At 42.2% G+C, this 20,088-nt stretch overlaps 1 protein-coding gene across 1 annotated transcript; it reads right to left on the reverse strand.

The window, feature by feature from the left end:
• Window positions 1-5,728: 5,728 nt before the first annotated feature.
• LOC124593889 lies at window positions 5,729-12,799 on the reverse strand. The gene is made up of 3 exons (XM_047132236.1): window positions 12,647-12,799; window positions 7,990-8,210; window positions 5,729-5,732 (listed from the first exon to the last, which is right to left on the reverse strand). Exons 1-3 carry the CDS (start codon window positions 12,797-12,799, stop codon window positions 5,729-5,731), a joined length of 378 nt encoding a protein of 125 aa, XP_046988192.1.
• Between the last annotated feature and the right edge of the window lie 7,289 nt (window positions 12,800-20,088).

Here is a 20,088-nt window from a genome sequence, read left to right on the forward strand (position 1 = left end):
TAGAGCCAGTTCTGTCTTCGCCAGCCAGCGACTCAAGTACCACCACTATTTGGACATAGCCTCAGATGGGACGTCGCCCGCGACCTGCGCTCTGAGCCTTTGTGTTCCGCGCCGTGGACAAGTCGTACTGCCCGTGAGATACAACTTTGCAGACGTACTTTGTTTTGAAGACAGACTTTTCATTGCTCACGAGAACGTAATCTAAGCTATCAATAATCTATTCCGGTTTAGTTTAAGAACAGTTATTTGTGATGAAACTTTCCTTCACAATACTAGGAAGAATCGCTGGAAAACGTTTATTTTCTTCTGTTGCGCTGCTTCAGAAACAGTGACTGTTTGTGTTGGAAGTTTACTTGTTCAAATAAACGAAGTTAAATTATGTCTACTTGTGATAGTGTGGAAATATCCCGAGTGAGAAACACTTCATTCACATCTTATTGTAACATCTTGAATTAATCAGCACAAAAGCGCGCATTAGAGTTTAACTAACCTTAGCGATATACGGGGGGAGGGGGGAGGGGGGGGGGCAATTATTGAACTACATGAAATAAAATCGTCATAGCTTCTCTGAATGGTTTGCGTTAGGAAGTTCAAACTGCGTAGCATGATGGGAATTAGCATGCGCATTGTTGTTTGGCTTAGCAACGAAGCCCACCTTCAGTTGGATGGGTTCGTCAGTAACCAAAACAAACGCGTTTGGGGGACTGATAATCCACATTTCGCGATCGAGAAGTCTCTTCACTCTCAGCAGGCGACTCTGTGGTGGGCAATGTCCGGTCACGGATTGTCGGTTCGATATTCGTTGATGGATGATGCCACGGTGACTACCGAACGGCACGTGACGGTTTTGGAAGATGGTTCCATCTCCATTAAACAAAGTGACCCTCATTTCGACATGATATGGTTCGTGAGAGACGGAGCTCGACCCCATCGAAACAAGAGAGTGTTTGATGTTCTGGAAGAGCACTTTGGGGACACAAATTATGGCTCTCAGGTACTCAGAAGCCACTGCATGGGCCTCAACTGGCCGCCATATTCTCTGGATCGGAACACATGCGACACCTTTCTGTGGGGCTATATTAACGACACGTTTGCAGCAATAACCCCAAAACCATCTCTGAGCTGCAAACAGCCATTCAGGAGGTCATCGACAGCATCGCTGTTCCGACACTTCAGCGGGTCATGCAGAAATTCGTTATTCGTCTGCGCCACACCATCGCCAATGATGGCTGCAATATCGAACATGTCGTAATCTAAATCCGAATATTTGTAGTGATGTTCATATGTTGAATAAGTTGTGTGCACGCCGTAGTTTGTAACTAATTTACGTTTTATTCAAATAGTTCAATAATTCTCACCCTGCAGAAGTCGTAATGATATACTGGTGCAGATTCGGCTCCTAAGAACTTGTTATTTTGGAAAGTCTCGCCAGAGTATGTCTAAAGCCCCTTTCACGTGAACGATTTTGCTGTCTCCATTGACTACTCGTGACAAGCGAGTCTACTGCAGGACCTCTGGCGTTGTACTAATGTAACAAGTCTCGTCTGTCACGAGTGGTTGCTCTTGAAGACACCTCAGCGCCAAAAGTGCTTCCGCTGTGAGAGCTGTCTGCTCAGCAGTTTGGCTCTCGAAGTGAGGTTATGAAGAGCAATCCGTTTTAGTAAAGTAAAATCTACATATTGTAATAGAATTGAGAAAAAGCAATGATGATAAAGTTTATTATTAATGATCAAGGCGAAATTCATAGCAGATGTTCTGGACATAGGACGTATGCTGAATTCTCCACTCATTGGAGAAATGAAGGAATAGGCAAATTGTCACCCAAACACTTCGAAACATCTGCTTTTATTTCCTCAAAAAATACACGCAACAACAAATGTTGTGCATCGCCCTTTTATTTGGAAATTCACTTGACAGAAAACAAAAATTGGCTTCAATCATGCGATTGTTTTCATTTGGGATGTGTTCAGATCACCAAATCAAACACACAGACATTTGTGTAAGGACAAAATCCTCTGCGTCCCACTGGAGGTTTTTCACAGCATTCCTGGGCAAACGTTAATATGTTCAGACTTTAAACCTTCGCTTATGTATCTTCCATGAGATTATCAAGCCAGCCCTGGTCCAGTTTGTCCCACTCTCCAGTGACGATTCTGCGTAAGTTGCAGAGTATATGGTCGTTGTCGATGTGCGATTGGTTTCACAGTATCGATGATGAACAGGTGCTCAAGGCTCATTAAGCATGAATTTTACAGTCAATGTTTACTGGGCATTGTTGCTTCGAATGATCGTTCCTGTCATACTCCTCAATACTGATCACTGGTCCCGGGATACCCGCTAGGTTTGTGGCTTGAGTTCAGTCGAGAATCGTATTTGCGAGGATGTGCTGAGCTTGAATGACTCCGAACTTTTTTAATCCGAAAACTCGCAAAACTTTTTAAATTAAACAAACTTTATTAATATCTACTTCATTATTTTTCATGTCTATAGACTTATTTCTCAACGCAGTCACCTTGGTGACGAAGACATTCCCCCAACTAGAGGCCGGTTTGTTGATCAGCCATTGTAGAATATTTGACTTTCTGACGGAACCAAAACCTTACCTCTAATTACACTGCTTCATCGCTATTAAAGCGAAGTCTTCTAAGCTGTTCTTTAAGATTTGGAAAGAGATTGTGCTCTGTCACTCACAATTAGGTTGTTGTTATTGTGGCGTTCTGTCCGAAGACTAGTTTGATGCAGCTCTCCATGCTATTCTATACTGTGCAAGTCTCTTCATACCCAAATAAATACTGCAGGCTACATGGTTCTGAATCTACTTACTGTATTCATCTCTTGGTCTCCTTCGACGATTTTTACTCCCTTCATTAAGAGCACGAACACCCCAGCGTCGGATATTAGTGATGTCGATACAATCATCACCACACATTGCTTTCATTTTTCTATGAATTTCAATTGGATGCACGTTGTCTGCGGTTAGACACTCCATTACAACACATTGTTTCTTATGCACCGACATAGTTGCAGTACATACCGCTATTTTACACGCTACAATTCGAAACCATCTTACGTCAGTCGACTGAGAAATAAGCCAGACCTTTAGTACCTCTACCAGTATAGAGAACAGAATTAAAAAGTCGGAGGCATTGCTTTTCTACAAGCCCTCGTATCTGTCGAACAGTGACTTACCTGGCGCATCAGCGCTCACAAGTTAGAAATTTTACATTGTTACCTACGTTGTATGGAGGTACACGAGACGATCTATGGACTTTCACATTTCCTTTTAAGCACATCTGGTGCACGATTTTGCTTTAAATACCAGTTGAGGCGGACAAAAGGAACCAGGAAAAGTGTTTATGGAATCTGTTGAAATAAATTTTTTAAATTTATTGCAAACTCTTTGCATTGGCCAAAAAATTTATTGTAACTTATTTGTTTGTGCAGCTCGAGGGAACTGCGATCATGTGAATTATCAATTGAACAAGATCCGGCTGATGCAATCAGACACCTAGACAACGTAGAGCCATAGACAGTAGTGTGATTGCATTCCAGTTCAGCCATATTCCAAGGGATAGTGCAGTATAATTTATTGTTATCAGCTTGGCCGGTAATACCGCATCTTCCGGTTCTTATCGTACATGAAATACGGGAAGACTGAGTGCTCGGTTGCCTCTCTCTGCCCTATGATTAGCCCTGTTCATTAACCATGGGACACTAGAAGACTCCTGTTGATGATCGCAGCAGGGGGTCGAAACGTCGAGTACTCGAGAACGTTGAACAACTCTGAGAATCTTAAAGTCAATCGTAATGGGTACGACAGTCCTCAGATTTATAAAAGAAAATTCTCCCTGGCTAGTAACTTTAGTTTCGTTTGAGGAAAAGGCAGAATGCAGTGGTGGTCAACATGGTCCCTCCCACCCACAAGTGGGCGTTTCAGCTTTGGTGGTGGGTGGTAGCCGGTAGGGATTTTGAACCTTTTATTATGCTTTAAAGAAAAATTTTGACAATAAGGGACTGACTATTGTATGTTTTAACTTGATGTAGCTCGGCTTTATAAATTTTCTAAAGTAAACTTATCCCTACTTCATAAATCATATTTACTGTGTAATCGGTGGACGGTTAGAAAATTTTACAACTAACACAGAAACGAAAGTGGGTGGCAGGCTAAACAAGTTGACTTCTCCTAAGGTAGGGCATTTTTAGTATTATTAACCATAATTTCCCAAGTATTTCTAAGATTTAGGAGAATAATCGGGTAGACCTAAGGGTTAGCTGCATGTACCGCGCCCAACGCGAGTCTTTCGCCATTTCTTCAAACGCTGTGTAAAACACCATGTTAGCTATTATGCTGAAGACAGCCTCTCCTCCAGGCACCAACAGCTTTTGAATGTTCTGGACAGCACCCCTGTGAAAATATTAATGTCTTAGGAGGCGTTGCCCCAGTGGAGGACACATAATACTTTCTGGTTTTTTGTAAGAATCAAATGAACGAATTACAACAAAACTATTTTGTGATGAAAATGTACAACAATAATACTAAAAACCCACACAAAATAAGGTGATTTTAATTTCACATTATGCAAACGAAGTTAAATTAACAGGCTTGAACTTGCTGTTCACAACGCCGAACACATTATGAGAACGATAACATTGTAAATGTGAGCACAAATATGAAATTACATGTAACGGTAAATTCAGTGTCGTTATAGGTCTTCAATGTAATCATTCCTTGCTCTCTGTTCATATCTTGTGCTATTTGAAAACCAGCAGATTGAGCACACCTTGGTGAAAATTCAGAATGGCACTTCATTAATTCCATAAAAAAATTACTGACTACAGCTTTTTTGTTCCTGTGGCTTCAAATGTTGCATTAAATTATAGACTAATTGTAAAATTACTACCTTTTAGGGGCAAAGAACAGTTTTTCTAAAAATTTAAGATGTCTATCCTCCAACCGATTAATGAAAGAGTTTTTAAATTTATCTTACGAATATACCATTGTTGTCCATAGCCCGGTATTAAAGCAACATGTTCTTCTAACGGACTCTTAGGGACAGGGAAGGACCCTTCTGCTTAATTTTGCAGCTAAGGCGCTATCGACGGCATTTTTTTTACTATCACTGCATCCCATTGTGATTTCTTTGAAATTCTCATTCTGGCACGATGAAAGGGATACGTTTTCGCGTCCAATAACTTTCCTAATATTATTTCATAACGACCATGTTGTCTTCACTTTCTTCTGCTATATCACAATGCTCGAATAGATGCCGATACTGTGGACGGCGGGGGGAGGTGGGGGAGAAGCCACAACGGGATATGCCGTTTTGTTTTTAATGAAACCAGCAGCTTCTCCCCTGTACCCATCTATATTGCCCTTTCCTTCTTTTTCCGTTGAGTTGAAAGCGTGAATGAGATTTTTTTCATGTCTCGTAGAGACCAGAGGGGTTTATTTCCTCCAAAGTAGTTTTACAGCTTCTAAATCTATACTACTCTCCCCGTAGTCTCTCGTTCAAAGATGCCTTGCAGAACAACCTGTAGCGAATCATGAACTTTCGTGGTTTTTTATGCATATCAAGAAGGAACATATTCAGTAAACAGTACGCCTTTGCAGCTTTTATTTTTCTTCCAGTTGACTTGTCGAACATGTGCCATGTCCTCTCCTGGTAAAAAAAAAAATGTCGGTTCTAACGGGAGACCAGAGGTGTGCTACATACTTTAAAATTTGTCTTCATCTAAAAAGAGAAAAGAAAACATTTTATAATGAGCGGACGCTAAAAGTTTTCAAAAAGGGGCTGGATTGGCAATAAAATATCGTCACTTCTAACACGTCGCGGCAGTACGCAAGTTACTATGTGGAAATTATAAGGTGGCAGTGTCTTTCCGGTGTGAGTTAGGCCAGCTCGGTGAAGGGCAAAGCAAAACACCACCCGAGAAGGCAAAGGAACGCTCTATTTCTTTTAGAATACCATATCTGGGTGCAGTACGCGAAAAAAATACAGTCATACGAGATGTAAAACATTATTTCAGCGTGTTTTACATTTTCGGATACAAGCAGTAAACCCAGGCAAAAAACTTTGGTAAACAAATATAATGAAGCGGCTGGATACTGTTTTACATGCAATGATTGCCGTAAGAAATATATAGGACAAACCAGTAGGTCATTTCAAATAAGATTTCAGGAACACCTTATCTTAAATAACCCACGAGTTAAATTGACAGCGCACTTAGCGAAGAGGGACACAGCATCACAAGCCCTTCAGAAAATTTAAAAATATTCCATAAGAAAGAAAAAGGCCACATTTTGAATATGTTAGAGAGAGTAAACGAAAACGCACAATTCACGATGAATAACCAATTGAAATTAAGACACCACATCATTCTGTCTAATTTTGATTGTTTGTATGATTTAGTTTTAGAACGTAATAAAATTCTGTATTATTCTCGTGTGTAAAGGCATCGACCCAGCGCTCCTAGTCATGAGTACATGACGTCACACTGCCCACATCGAGGCCCACGAGAAAGACAGGCCGCAACGCCTACGTCACGAAGGAAGGCCTGAACTCGCTCGCTCGCTCAGCTCAGCAGACAAAATGCGTTCCTAGACCTGTTAACTTGCAGCTTGGTGTGAACACACTAATGAGAATTGCATCTTCTACTGGAATTTGCTATTATGTAGTCCTACTGATGAACAGTACTACAACAAAATGTAATTTAAGACTAATACTTGATATAAGTGTGTATCGCATTTAGTCTCTTCTGCTCAACAGTCCTCATTTCATACAAGAAGTGGTTCCTTATGCAACTGATAATCATTTTGGCATGATTTTAATTTCATTGTACCTCAGTATAGCCGTAGTCGACTTCCTATCATTGTAGGACTAATAACAGTAATAATCCATAACAGCGGATTCCAGCAAAAGATGCAATTCTCGTTTGTATGTACACATTTAGTTACGAGTTAAAAGACGTATAAACGTAGTTTTCGTCTGCTGAGTTGAGCGAGCGAGGGAGCGCACGCCTACATTCGTGACGTACGCGCCGCGGCCTGTCTTTCTTGTGGGCCTCGGTCCACATGGATAGCTTCCGTTCCGCCAGCCAGCTAGTCTCTCCTTGTCGGTCATGCAGGGCGCTTTTGCTCTATCCTACACCGACCTGCCTTTCTGTCACACTGGTAAGACACTGTCACCTGACACTTTCCACACAGTAATCTGCGTAGTGTCGTGACTAATCATGATAGTAGTGACAATTTTTTAACGCTAAACCGTCCCTTTTTTAAAAACTTTTAGCGTCCACTCACTATAAAAGATTTTCTTTCGTCTTTTTTGATGCAGGCAAATTTTAAGAAATGAAGGTACGCCATATGACGAAATTCACTGAATAGTAAATCCTTACTAGGAGCGACCGGTATGCCTGCAATCTTTTTAAGTTGTGACTATATTTTTGACATTCCTTTACTAATTTTAACATCCACATTATATGGTGACGCTGTACTTTGCTTTTTACCGCGTATGTTGCACCTGACGATGAGGCTTTAGGCAGAGAAACCCATTGTGCTTCAATGAAAATCAATTTAACCAACTGTTAGCGGACTTCTGCCTAACGTCATGCCTTTCAAAAGCTAAGGTTGGCCTGAATATAAAATAGTTTATTTCTATTTTAAACAGTGTTCCTTACCCTTTGACGTGCCCTCGTAGTTGCATGGTGCTCTGTGACTTCGTTTTAATACACAACACATTCTTCTGCCAGTCTGACAACAAGCCTTACATAACCTAGTTTTGTCCGTACCATAAGATATACATATCGATAAACTTAAAATATTATTGGGGAAAATGTATGACTGATTGTTATGGTATTTCTTACTCGTGGAAGTACCACAACAGCAATCATTAGCTGGAGTGATCAAGTGTAGCCCCCTTGCATTACAATCGGAGAAATAAGGCAGGCCAGCTGTTGTACGGTATTGGATAAGGCGACAAACTGAGCACACACCTGTTGTCGGGCACCCAATGCAGCAGCAGCAAACAGAACACCTTGCCGAAGGGCGCGTACTGCCACACGGCGGAGTTCTCCAGGTCGGGCTCAACCACGTCCAGCTGCTCGTACGTGATGGTGCCTGGCAGCGCGTTGTGCTGCCTGCAGAACTCCAGCATCGTTGTGCTGATGTCGCAGGCCACCAGCTTCGTACCCAGTGGCAGCCGCGGGGCTAAAACCTGCCAGTACAGAAATATACTTTCTGATTTGCTCTTCTAAGCTACGCAGCATGTAAAATAATCAGTGCTTCAGTTTCTCTGAAGAGACAAAGCGATCCTCAGGTATTGCAGATCATTGATACAACCGTGCTGTGCAATTTCCAGACATGTCGAATATTGAGAGAAGAGGAGGGTGATGAAAGAGGCCACAGTTGTCGAATGGAGAGCACGGTGAAGATTACAGAGCGTCCTGTCCGTGTGTCGTGGTCTGGTACATGGGGGCGGCTCGCCGCGCTGTCCGCGGAACATAGCTCACCGCGCCAGCTAAAGCCTGTACAGGGCGGTCGGGAACGGCCTGAAAAGCTTGTAAGGATGTTGCAGGGTAGGTTACACTGGGAAATAATTATTAATCGTTTCTGATTTTGTTATTATTGAAATTAGCTAGACAAATAGTTGAACTCGTGAATTCAAGCAGTGTACTGGAGAAGCTGTTGCCAAATATGTTCTTCCTTCGTTTCCTCAGACAGCACAAATGTAGCTTCTACTCACCAAGATTAAATTTATAACTTCCGGAAAAGGCACATTTTAGCTGGTGATGTGCATTTGAAGAAGAGGTAATTTACGGACTAACAGGTGTCTGTGCATTACCGCACTTTTGCCCGTGCAAGTGCTTCTATTGCTAATTAAATCGGACTTGCCGCAACGTATGAATTTTGTTCTCAACAATTATTTCTCAGTACAACCTACCCTGCAACACCCCTACAAGCTTTTCAGACTGTTTATGACCACCCTGTAGAGCCTGCGTCAACTGGAAGGTAGTTCAGGCGGCGCACCATCAACCCGTGTCTGTTTGAAAACCCGCCGGTATCGTGGAAACTCCATGGGTTGTGGCCGGCTCCTGTATACGTAGGGTGAGCTTGTCGGGTCCACGTCTTCAGCAAGCGTTCAACGCTGGTGTGAGGAACATCGGCTGCGTTTGAGCTGGATTCGTTTCCAGATTTGTGTGTCCTTGTGTCAGAACATTGTTCATAAACTGATGAAAACACAGTGTACTTACAGTTCGTTTCTTTTTAAGGTTCCTTACTTCAGTCGGTAAAAATCGAACCCCTGCTGGATTACTTTATTGTCAGTCCATCTGTCTCTCCAATTGTCAAAAACCCATTTTCTCGAACGAGTAAACGTATCAAGCTTAAATTTATGCCACATGCTAATATCTACTGTCCCTTGACGGAGTAAGAAAGTGAAGCTTCCAAGACAGTGAAGTCACGAGGTACGGCCATTTATGACATATTTTGACACTCGAAAGCTCACTCATCAAAACTATAGTTACTTCCCGTTCAGCTAGAATCATGAATTTTGGCATGAAGCAAGATTTCACAGTTTATGTAAATTTGTAATTGTATCACACGAAAAATTATGTTTTTGTCATTTGAAATCCGACTTCGGACTTGAAATTAAAACATTTTCGAACGGCTTGCAATTCCTGGGACTAATATTTTGTCATCATTGTTGATAACAAGTTGGTAAGCAGTCGAGATTCTCGATTTCCGATATGAATGAACTGTCTGTATAAATAATGAAGTTTGTATGGAACCCTCACAGCGCGAGACCTAAACGCACAGGCAAATGTTTCGTTATACTGGATGTTAAAAAAATTGTACCGTATATTGAAAGGTGGCAGTATGGACTAAAACAAGAAAACAGTCCAATATACATGCGCACTTAAATGTATACCTTAAGTGCTATGAGCATTTGTTCATATAGGCTCGTGTGAAACAAATTTTTAATACTGAACAAATGGTCACAGCTCTTAATTTATACGTTTTAGAAGCCATGTTTACTGGATATTTTTGTCTTGTTTTGGACCACACTATCGCCTCTCAAAAAAAAACTCCGTCCGCACAGGCCTTGGAAGGCCCAAAGGTACCGACCGGCCGCCGTGTCATCGTCAGCCCACAGGCGTCACTGAATGAGGATATGGAGGGGCACGTGGTCAGCACACCGCTCTCCGGGCCGTAAGTCGGTTTACGAGACCGGCGCCGCTACTCCTCAATCAAGTAGCTCCTCACTTAGCCTCACGAGGGCTGATTGCACCCCGCTTGCCAACAGCGCTCGGCAGACGGGATGGTCACCCATCCAAGTGTTACCACAGCCCGAAAGCGCTTAACTTCGGTGATCTGACGGGAACCGGTGTTACCACTGCGACAAGGCCGTTGGCATCGCCTCTCAAATTATGGGATAATTTTTAACACCTTGCATAAATAGTCCATGCTTAATCGTGAGCATCGTGTTTTTTCTTGCTTTCGAAAAGGATATATCGATCTGTTAGATATTACACAATGTAAAATTCAAGATAGAAAGTAACAGTACTGTGAAGAAGATAGTTGATACTCACTGTATAGTGGAGGTGCCGAATCGAATATAGGCACAACAAAAAGACTGTCAGAAAATGAGCTTTCGGCCAACAGGGCCTTCAAAGAAAATAGTCGGTGATTATGATCACGTGTGTGTGAGTTGCGGTTGCCAGTGTGCGTGTGTGTCTGTGTGTGTGTGTTCGCGTTGTCTATTTTCGACGAAGGTCTTGTTAGCCGAAAGCTCACTTTCTGACAGTCTTTTTGTTGTGGCTGTCTGCAACTCACTATCTCCGCTATATGGTGACTAGCAAGTATCCTTTTCTTGTTAATTATTATAGGTGCCAGAAATATGGTGCACCTGTTGTGTACCAGGTAGTACTGTAAATCAGGAGATGAACAAGGATTATGCAAGTAGAATAGAAATCCTATAGCAAGTCTAAAATCTATTGTCGTACGTAGGACGTTATGTATAGCTTTCTTTACTAAAATTCATGAATGGGTGTGATAAATGTAAAGCCCTTGTTGCTGCTGGTGATGAGTTACCTGTGAGCGGGATGGACAGTGACATTATCTCATTTACTCAATATGTGCAGCGGCGCATTAAAGCTACCATTTACTGGTAGTCTGGCATATCAAATTGTTGTTGAAGGAGAAGATAGTGAAGTAGCTGTAACAGTGGCAGTGAACCACAGCCCACGGATAAGCAATTACACCGCGATTCGAATATGTTCGTACGTAGTAATGTACAATATTGCTTCGTCTTAAGGATTATCCACACCACAAATCGCTGCATCAAGAATTGCATGGCGCCGATTTCCATAACCGGGTAGTGGTTTGTAAATGGACACGTCAACAAATGCAATCGACCCCCATGTTATCTGCCGAGAAACTATTTTTCAGTGAGTCTACATTCACAAACCATGGTTGCCTTAACGGGGGTAATATGCATTACTGGAGTGAAGACAATCCCCACTGGTTACAACAAGTTGACCATCAGCGTCCTTGGTCGGTTAACATATCTTGTGGCGTCGTAGGAAACAAACTCATTAGTCCGTATCTTATCGACGGCACGTAGAAGGGGCACAAACAGGAACTACCGGTACAACTGTAAGACGTTGTCCCCGACGTTCGACAACGTATGTGGTTTCAGCATGACAGTTCCCGGGGCATTATGCAATTGGAGCACCGGAGCTATTAAATCGTGTTTACACTAGTCGGTGGATCTGGAGAAGTGGCCCTGTTAGTTGTTCTGCTAGGTCGCCGGATTTGATGTCACTGGATTTCTTCCTTTGGGGATATGTAAAAGATGAAGTGCAGCAGCAAGAGCCAACAGGCCGTGAAGATATGGGCGACAGCATCGGAAACGGCGATGCTGCTGTTCCCGCATCTATGCTTCTGTCCTGTGTACGGTCATTTGGAAAGTGGATCATTAAGTGTACTGGAGATGGTGATACTGCGTTTGAACACTTACTCGAAATGGAAAAGGAGAGTAGAGTTCGTCGCGAGCCATGGCCACAGTGCCGCGTCAAGTACTCCCCTGTTCGACGTGTCGAAGGAATACGACGAAGCGAATGGGGTTGCAATTAAAAGTTACGAAATACTGGCCTGGCCCAACTTCACAGCATGGGGGTGCGGTCCCAATGCCTTTCAAGGGCCACTGAGTATCATGTCATAAATTACGATGGGGTACCCATTTCTGTTCCTCTGATTACAGCGTCATCTGTGCCGAAAGGAAGGAAACGCTTCAGACAAAAGTATACAGATTTGGCCGTAGAATCGTAATCTACAATAAAAAACGGGGGTTCCCATTGAAGATTTCAAAGTTGCCCATACCAGCCACGCACGGGGTTGGGTGGCGGGTTGAGTTTGATATCACTGAGTGTCCCCCTCCGAGCAAGCAAATTGGAATTTGAACTTTTTTTGGTCCGAAATGTAGTTTCAAGATACTACAGTGTCTTCTGTTGAAATGAACACTCTGTGTACCTCCTTTTCTCGGTGGTCCTAGATAGCCAAGAGCGACGGTACTTTTCAGAATACATCGGAGTTGCTTAGTCGTCGATTGCTCTGATGGAGTAGTAACGTGACTGGAAGTGAAGAACCCACCTTACTGGCGACGTCACCGGGCCCGCAGCCAATGTCGAGCACCGGCAGCGGCTGCCTCGGCCACGTGAGGACCGGCCACAGCTCGTCAATCTGTTTGGCGGCCAGCAGCGTGAGGGGAGCACACCCGAGTTTGTACAAGTCCGGCTTATCCATGCTGGTGTAGACTTCTTGTTCTTCCAAGCTGGTTAGAAGTCTGTACCGATCACAGCCAGGAACAAGATGCTGATGCCTGGAAGAAAAAAGTTTTTAGAGAAATCCCCCTCCACATCGGATACAGTTTAATGGAAAGGTGGACGTTAACCGTTTGCCGTTAGAGACGGAATACTAGTCAGTTTCTGGAAGAGGTTTTTAAACGAGGCCGAAGGAAACTGACTACTGCTTCCCAGCTATTTACGCGTTAATGAAATTTATCGTAAATAATATACCTCATTTTTCAAACCAACAGTTCGCTCCATGGGAACAATTTTTATGTATCTTTACAAAAATTTAAGGTCACCTACTCCGGTCCAGAAAGGTGTCCATTACTCAGAAGCACACATTAACAATATATTTCCAGCAGCCATAACGACTTTATCTAGTAGTAAAGTTCAGTTTAAGAAGATCCTAAGGGGTTTATTGGTGACCCACTCCTTCTATTTCATTCCTGAATTTCTTACTAGAACCGTTTGATGGACACTTTGTATATATTAATAACATCAAATAACACGAGCTTTTCGTAAAATAAAACTTCTGTACATCTCCAGACCCGTAATGTGATCAGTATAAGTAAGTGTTGTGAACCGATATTGTCTTTGGTGGTGCACGGCTAGAACAGCCTGAAAATTATAATATACACCACAGTCTACCGTACGAGTACGTTTACATGTTTCGTGACAAGTTGGTTACTAATAGCATACAGATTAGAATACGAGTTGCTGTTTCCCTTTTTCTGTGTATCTCAACGGCGCTGGGTTCATAATCATTTGCAAAACCTCGCTGGTGGATGAAACCGGTTTTAGCGTTCAAAAACATAGTTAAACTAATGCCGTGGTATGTTTCCAATTGGTTACAACATGCGGATACCATAGAAACTCATGTTAAAATGTAATCCTTAAATTCACATAATTTAACTTCCAATAGTCTTTTCCTGTGTTTTTGTATGATTTTTATACGATAACTTTAATCATGCTACCGTGCACGCCGTTGTGCTCTCTAGCAGATGTGCATTTGTCTCTATGTTAAATAGTAGCATCATAGACCGCACAGTAATTTTTATGACACTGTACATGTTTGTATTACATCTGACGAGTTACTCAGTGTAACGAAACTCTAATGCTATGCTCATTCACTTTCTTTTCTTTTTATAAGGTAAATATTCTAAGTACGTAGAAGTATTTGCGAACAATATTTTTTCTGTCTATTTTAAATATGAAAATCATGAGTTAGCATTCGAGACAGAGCATCTTTTTATGAATGTGCGATCAAGACAAATTTTATATTAAAAATCAAGATAAAGTACTCCAGAAACTTTGATCGTGTCAGGTTTCATAGAAATGTAGTTAACGTCCCTTCGAGGGTTCTAGTCTAAATGTCACCAAGTGTCTGGCCATTCGTTATCTGGTGGCGATGATGGGGGGAGGAGGGGGGGGGGGGGGGGAGAACCTGCATCCGTAAGTGTCAGTTCTAAGTGGCATGTAAGTTGCTCCTACATAGACTAGTATCATTTGTGGTCGTTCCTTGTGACTGTCGGAAGATATCTTTTGCTTGTTTCTTTAATGGAAATTTAAAATAACTCGACGGGTTAAATGAACAGCGCAATTCACGCCAATGTGTACTGAGACCCACCATTTACTTTGGCAAATTTGTTACAGAAACACGATGGCACGTTAGCATTGCGTCCGCCAGAAGAAAATTAACATCTGCCTCTCACTTTTTTTTCATGTGGCGCTCACACGAGCTTCTAAGCGATGGTGAAGGATACCTGACAAGAAAATATGAAGATTAAACGCTACATAAAAACACGAAACCTAAGGGTAGGTGTTTTATCGCAACTTGGGGAGTTCTGATGCAGTACAATAGCTGTAAGAGAACACTATCATTAGGCTGGTGACAGAAATGCAAGCGACTACAAATCTATGTAGCCAAGACGAACCCATTTCTGTTAATACTATTAAACTTTGTCAATCAAACTGTTCTGGGTTGTTGTCAATACATAAACTGTCCGACGTTTCGGCCACTATTGTAGACGGCCTGTCTCAGGGCTTTATGCTGAGCTACACTGCCTAATAAGAGAGACATTAGATAGCAGACAGCGCGCAAAGCGACTTACACGTGCGAGCGGGGCACCGCGGTGGTCGTACGCACACTGAGCGCGGGCACGCCGCTGCCCACACCTGATAACGAGTACGCAGTGCTACGTCACAACTACCGTCCGTTTCTGATTCTCCTGTTTCAACCAATGGCAAGACGTAATCTAAACACCAGTGAGACACGTCTTTACCCACCAATGACAAGGACCCACCAATAACGAACGCCTAACATCCCTTCTGCCCTCAAGCGCCCCATCAAATTACGTAAAGCAGCTTCCTCCGCTGCTATATAAGATCTAAAGTCTCTCACATTCAACAGTCTAGCTTAATACAAAGCCCCGAGGAAGATCTTTTGCAGTAGTGACTGAAATGTCGGACAGTTTTATGTATTGACAGTGTTGTCGACAGCGCTAAAGAATTTTATTGAGAGTGACAGCGGCTGCAGAAACCTACACTTACACTGTTGAACTCTTTTTAAATTTTTTTTAATTAAAATGTCCGTACGCTACTGCATGCTACTGGCACATATACTGAGTCCAAACTGTCAGGTCAGCACCCAGGGTGTTTCATAACAGTTACCAAGTCTGTAGACGGACTCGAGAGTCCCTATACAATGTACTCATCACTGTCACATTAAGGGTGATAAAGCCCATAATCAATCAAAGTTAAATTTCAAATTAACCTCATCTTTCGAGTGTCGTTCATTCACGACAATAAAAAGTGCTGTATGTTCGTTAAACCACTAATAAATCCATTTCCCGAGGGTTGCGACTCATGAAAAGCTGCAAGATTCTAACCAGCAATTACTATTGAATAACAGCGCAAGTTCTCATAACCGGAGGGAGGAAAGTAAAACCCGTTAAATATTATCGGAGACTGAACTAGGTCACTGAAAAATTTACAAGCGCTGAGAGCACATACATGTAAAACAGTGTGTCAGCCGGGAATATGCTGCTGAGTGACACGCGAACCGACATGGATCCTGCCAAGTTCGTGGCCCCAAACGTAAAGTTCCACTGCATTTTTTTCTTTTTTTATCACGCAAAGGGTAGAGCCCGTCCACGCCCACAATGACGTAGTGACCATCTCATAAAAACTACTGTCACCTCCATATTTGTTAATTACTACACGAGGACTTCATGGAATGTGGGGTTGTGATGTTATCCGTATATCTGGGCAAGATTACCCAATAATACGGTCGCATCGAAGAGATAGATAGTGGACGAAAAGCGAGCGAAGGGCAGCGGTTTCAAGGGCAGAGGTGAAAATGTGTCAAGGAAAGCGCCAAGGGCAAAATACTTCTGCGATTGTTTGGAAGGGTAGTAAGAGCAGTAGCGAATTGCTTGCTGTCAGTGACAGAGCTTGCGAAGATAGGGTGGTTGTTAGTTTTGGGTATCGTGCAATGCCCGGTACTGATGTCATAGCTTAGGTCGACATAAAGAGTTTTCGAGAAGGGGTACCGCTGGGACTGGGCACCTGCGAGGTATCCTGGGCCAGCTGCAGCGTCTGTGACAGGCCAAGAGTGTCATTTAAGTGGTCGATTGGTCGTAAATCGATTACGGTATAAGAGCTGTGGTTGGGTTTATCTGCTTTTAGGGTGCAGTTCCGCTTCCCTGCGTTGCCTCTTGGTCGACTAGTTTACACCTGGCGGTGGCAGTTAATTTTGATGTGCTGCAGGGATTCACCAGTGTTTGTCATGTTTGTGTGTTCGTGTTATCCATAAACAGTTAAATGTCCCCAAGTAGTAGTGTTCCACTGCAGCCTCTAGTCGGTCTCATATAGCCGCGAGCTGTGCTTTCCGTAATGACTAGACGTTGCACTCCAAATTATATACCTTTGCACAGTCTGATCAAACGTATCCAGACAGCTGTTAGTGGATACTAATATGAGCTGTATTCACTAAACACCCTTATGACGGCTTGAACTCTACTGGAGACATTTTCACTGAGGTGTGTGGATGTCTAGCGAGAAATGAGAGTCAATTGTTCCTCAAGATCGGGAAACCGGAGAAGGTAATTAGATCCTGGCGTGTGGGACGAAGCCGATGTACAAACTCAACACAAAGATGTTCCATTGTGCTCAGGTAAGGACCCACGGGAGACCAGGCAATTGTCAGGAATGTTACTGTCCACAGGCCACTGCATGATAGATGCTACTTTACTACAGGTTGCATTGTCCCGCTGATCGAACACATACTGATGTCAAACGATCTGTAAAATTCGTTCATATTATTCCGCATTTAGTATTGACTTAAGCACAATTAGCGGAACACGCCCTAACCACGAGAAACACCCCCATGCAGTCACAATACTTCCTCCAAATTTAAATATTCGCACTACACATGATGGCAGGCAATTTTCTCTAGGCGTTTCCGAACCCAAACCTTTCCATCCGACTGCCACAGGATATAGCGTGACTCATTGCTCCTAGTCAGTGTAAATCGCTGTCCATCCATCTCAAGAGGTACTCAGCACTGACTACATGAATTTGTGGCTCATGAGGATCTGCGAGACCATTTTACCCCATTCCTTTTTAACTCCCTATGCAGGGTGATTGTGCTAGGTGGACTGCTGCTAGCACTTTGTAATTCAGGAGTGATTCCATCTGCTGATTGCATACAATTTTCTACAGCCACTCAAGGTAATGCTTCTCCGTCAGTACATGAGGCCTGTAAATGTTGCATCATGTTTCCAGTTCTCAGTCGCAGTACCAGCAGTCGTCTTGCACAGCCATTTAAGAGTTGAAACGTACGAGACGTATTTGTTTCTCAGTCGACATTCAATGTCACTGAGCTCTTGTGTCTGATCCATTCTGCGATTATTGCTTCCCTACTGACAACACAATACTCTCCACCTGCAATCATACTAGCTGGTACGCTTCGCGTGACATTTGGTGATCAATTCCACATCACGTTAGGTGTCCATATACTTATGATCAAATAAAATTACATACGCAGATTCACGTTTTCGAGTTGATTAAACGAATCATGCTGGATGCTGTACGTTGAATGATTCGTTCCTAACTAAAAATTAATTGACTAGCATAATATCGCAATTTCAGTAACTAACCATCAAGGCCTACAATTCATAGTTCCCAATTACAGGAGCACATCACGTTCATGTAAAGTTAGCTGCTACTTCCGCTGGTACAGTCCGATTTCCAGTACTTTCAACACAACTTCAGTCACGGCCAATTTTGATATTCAACACATTCGCCTTAGCAATAGCAATTCTTTTTTAGTAACGGCTATGGCCAATTTCGGGCGGGGGATACTTATGCCAACCTTAGAAAAAAATTTAAACATTCGTTAACTGTTGTTGACTCATATTAACAACAAAGTTTTTATAAAGGTACTGATGTATAACTACGTTCTAGAACTTCTTAGCATACACTTAGCAATATTAATGCCATTTTTAATGTGTACGACTAGTGGGTCGGGGGGTTATTTTATGACCTCAACAAAAAATTTTAAAAATATTCATTTCATTAATTACAGTTGACTTTTATTCACTGCATACTTTTTAAAGAGATATTAATATGTGCATATGGTCGTGAAGCTGGAAATACTGAATATGACATTCATTGTGAATCATTACATCTACTGCTAAGACAGTTTTTGGGTTTCGTTTGACTGATGGATAAAAATTTAAAGCAAAATTTTAGAATATAAACTACCTGACTACATTACAATATTTTCAAAAGATGGATACAAAATGCCGCCTCCAACACCCTTGGTATCGCGAAGGTTAATCGGCAAGAATTAACGAAATACATGACAAAAAATGTAGATTGATTAGATTTGTTTTAATCTGGAAAGCAAACCAACCGTAGTTTCTGCCTCATGTTCCCAAGACCGAAACTGAATTTATTGTGTGGTGTCTGTCCTTGTCACTCCCGTAAAGCCAGCCAGCACACTTAAACACAGTAGTATGAGTCCCTCCATAGGGAACAGCGAAAGTGGTTGCTGGACAGGGAAGTGTAGCAGCTAAACCGCTCCCCCTTCCCCCCCGTTCTTCACACTTCTGTGAAGTTTGGAAAGAAGTGGGAGATGAGGTACTGGCGAAAGTAAAATTGTGAAGACTGGTCGTGAGTTGTGCTTGGGTAGATTAGTAGGTAGAGCATTTGCCTGCGAAAGGCAAACAAACTGGGTTCCAGTCCCAATGAGGTGCACGGTTTTAATCGGCAGGGGAGTTTCGTATCAGTATACACTCTGCTGCAGAGTGAAAATCCATCTGGAAACATTCCCCCAGGTCTGTCAGTCTAACGTCTAATACAACATGTCCTTCACGTCTTAAAATATCTGTTAGATTTCAGCCATAAACGAGAAAAATGGTGAATATCGGCTCCACTTCCTCCAGTCAGCAATGACAGAAACACAGCTTTTCGCCCTGCGTCACACTTCTTACATTTAGTTTCAAAATTTGACGCGTTAGAGGTACGATTCAGAGTCATTTTGATGACCCATTCTATTTCTTTAAATGGTTACTCGATCCGTTTTTTTTAATAATTACCCATTCCTTTTTTGAAGAAAAAGGACAGTGATCAATTCTGAATTTGTAAATGGCTACCCTCACCATTTCTTTAAGCAGTGCCCTACACTGAAAGGCAAATATAGCATTTTATGTAAAATATCTTATACCATTTTATGTAAATATCTTTGACTTTCATGGAAATTATGAACATGATACCAATTATCACATCATTTTAATATTACGTTGATCAAATACAGACATATGTATGTATATGCAAATATCAATGACTGCCATGAAAATAATGGAAGTTGACGCCATTTTTACGGATAGTTTTGATATCACATTGCTTAAAAACACAGGTACGTATGTGTACAGAATTACATTAGACCTTCTCCGAAATAATGCATATCTTGACTTTGGTACCTATTCAAGTAAAGTTTATGTAGGTCCTTACTGCATAGCTTCGAACTTGCCGACATTTTAATACATTTTACTGTCTCATTGTAATACTACCCTGTGACTGCCTGGAGAGGAGGAGGGGAGATGGTACGAAACACAGTTGTGCTAGTTCTACCATCTTTAATTTTTTCACGCTAGCACAAGTGGTTCGGCTATTTTGGATTATAATTGGCTTTAGAGGAGAGAAGGAGGCTTAATGATAAAATTGCCACTCCATGTAGGC

The sequence above is a fragment of the Schistocerca americana genome, chromosome 2 (assembly GCF_021461395.2).
Source record: "Schistocerca americana isolate TAMUIC-IGC-003095 chromosome 2, iqSchAmer2.1, whole genome shotgun sequence".
In the NCBI taxonomy this organism is placed as follows: domain Eukaryota; kingdom Metazoa; phylum Arthropoda; class Insecta; order Orthoptera; family Acrididae; genus Schistocerca; species Schistocerca americana.

Bases quoted from the DNA above. Each gene is read 5' to 3' on its own strand.
- LOC124593889 (XM_047132236.1), bottom strand. From the start codon at position 12,799: ATGGATAAGCCGGACTTGTACAAACTCGGGTGTGCTCCCCTCACGCTG. The intron at 8,211-12,646 runs GTGGGTTCTTCA...CTGTACTGGCAG, and splicing joins CCGGTGACGTCGCCAGTAAG to GTTTTAGCCCCGCGGCTGCC.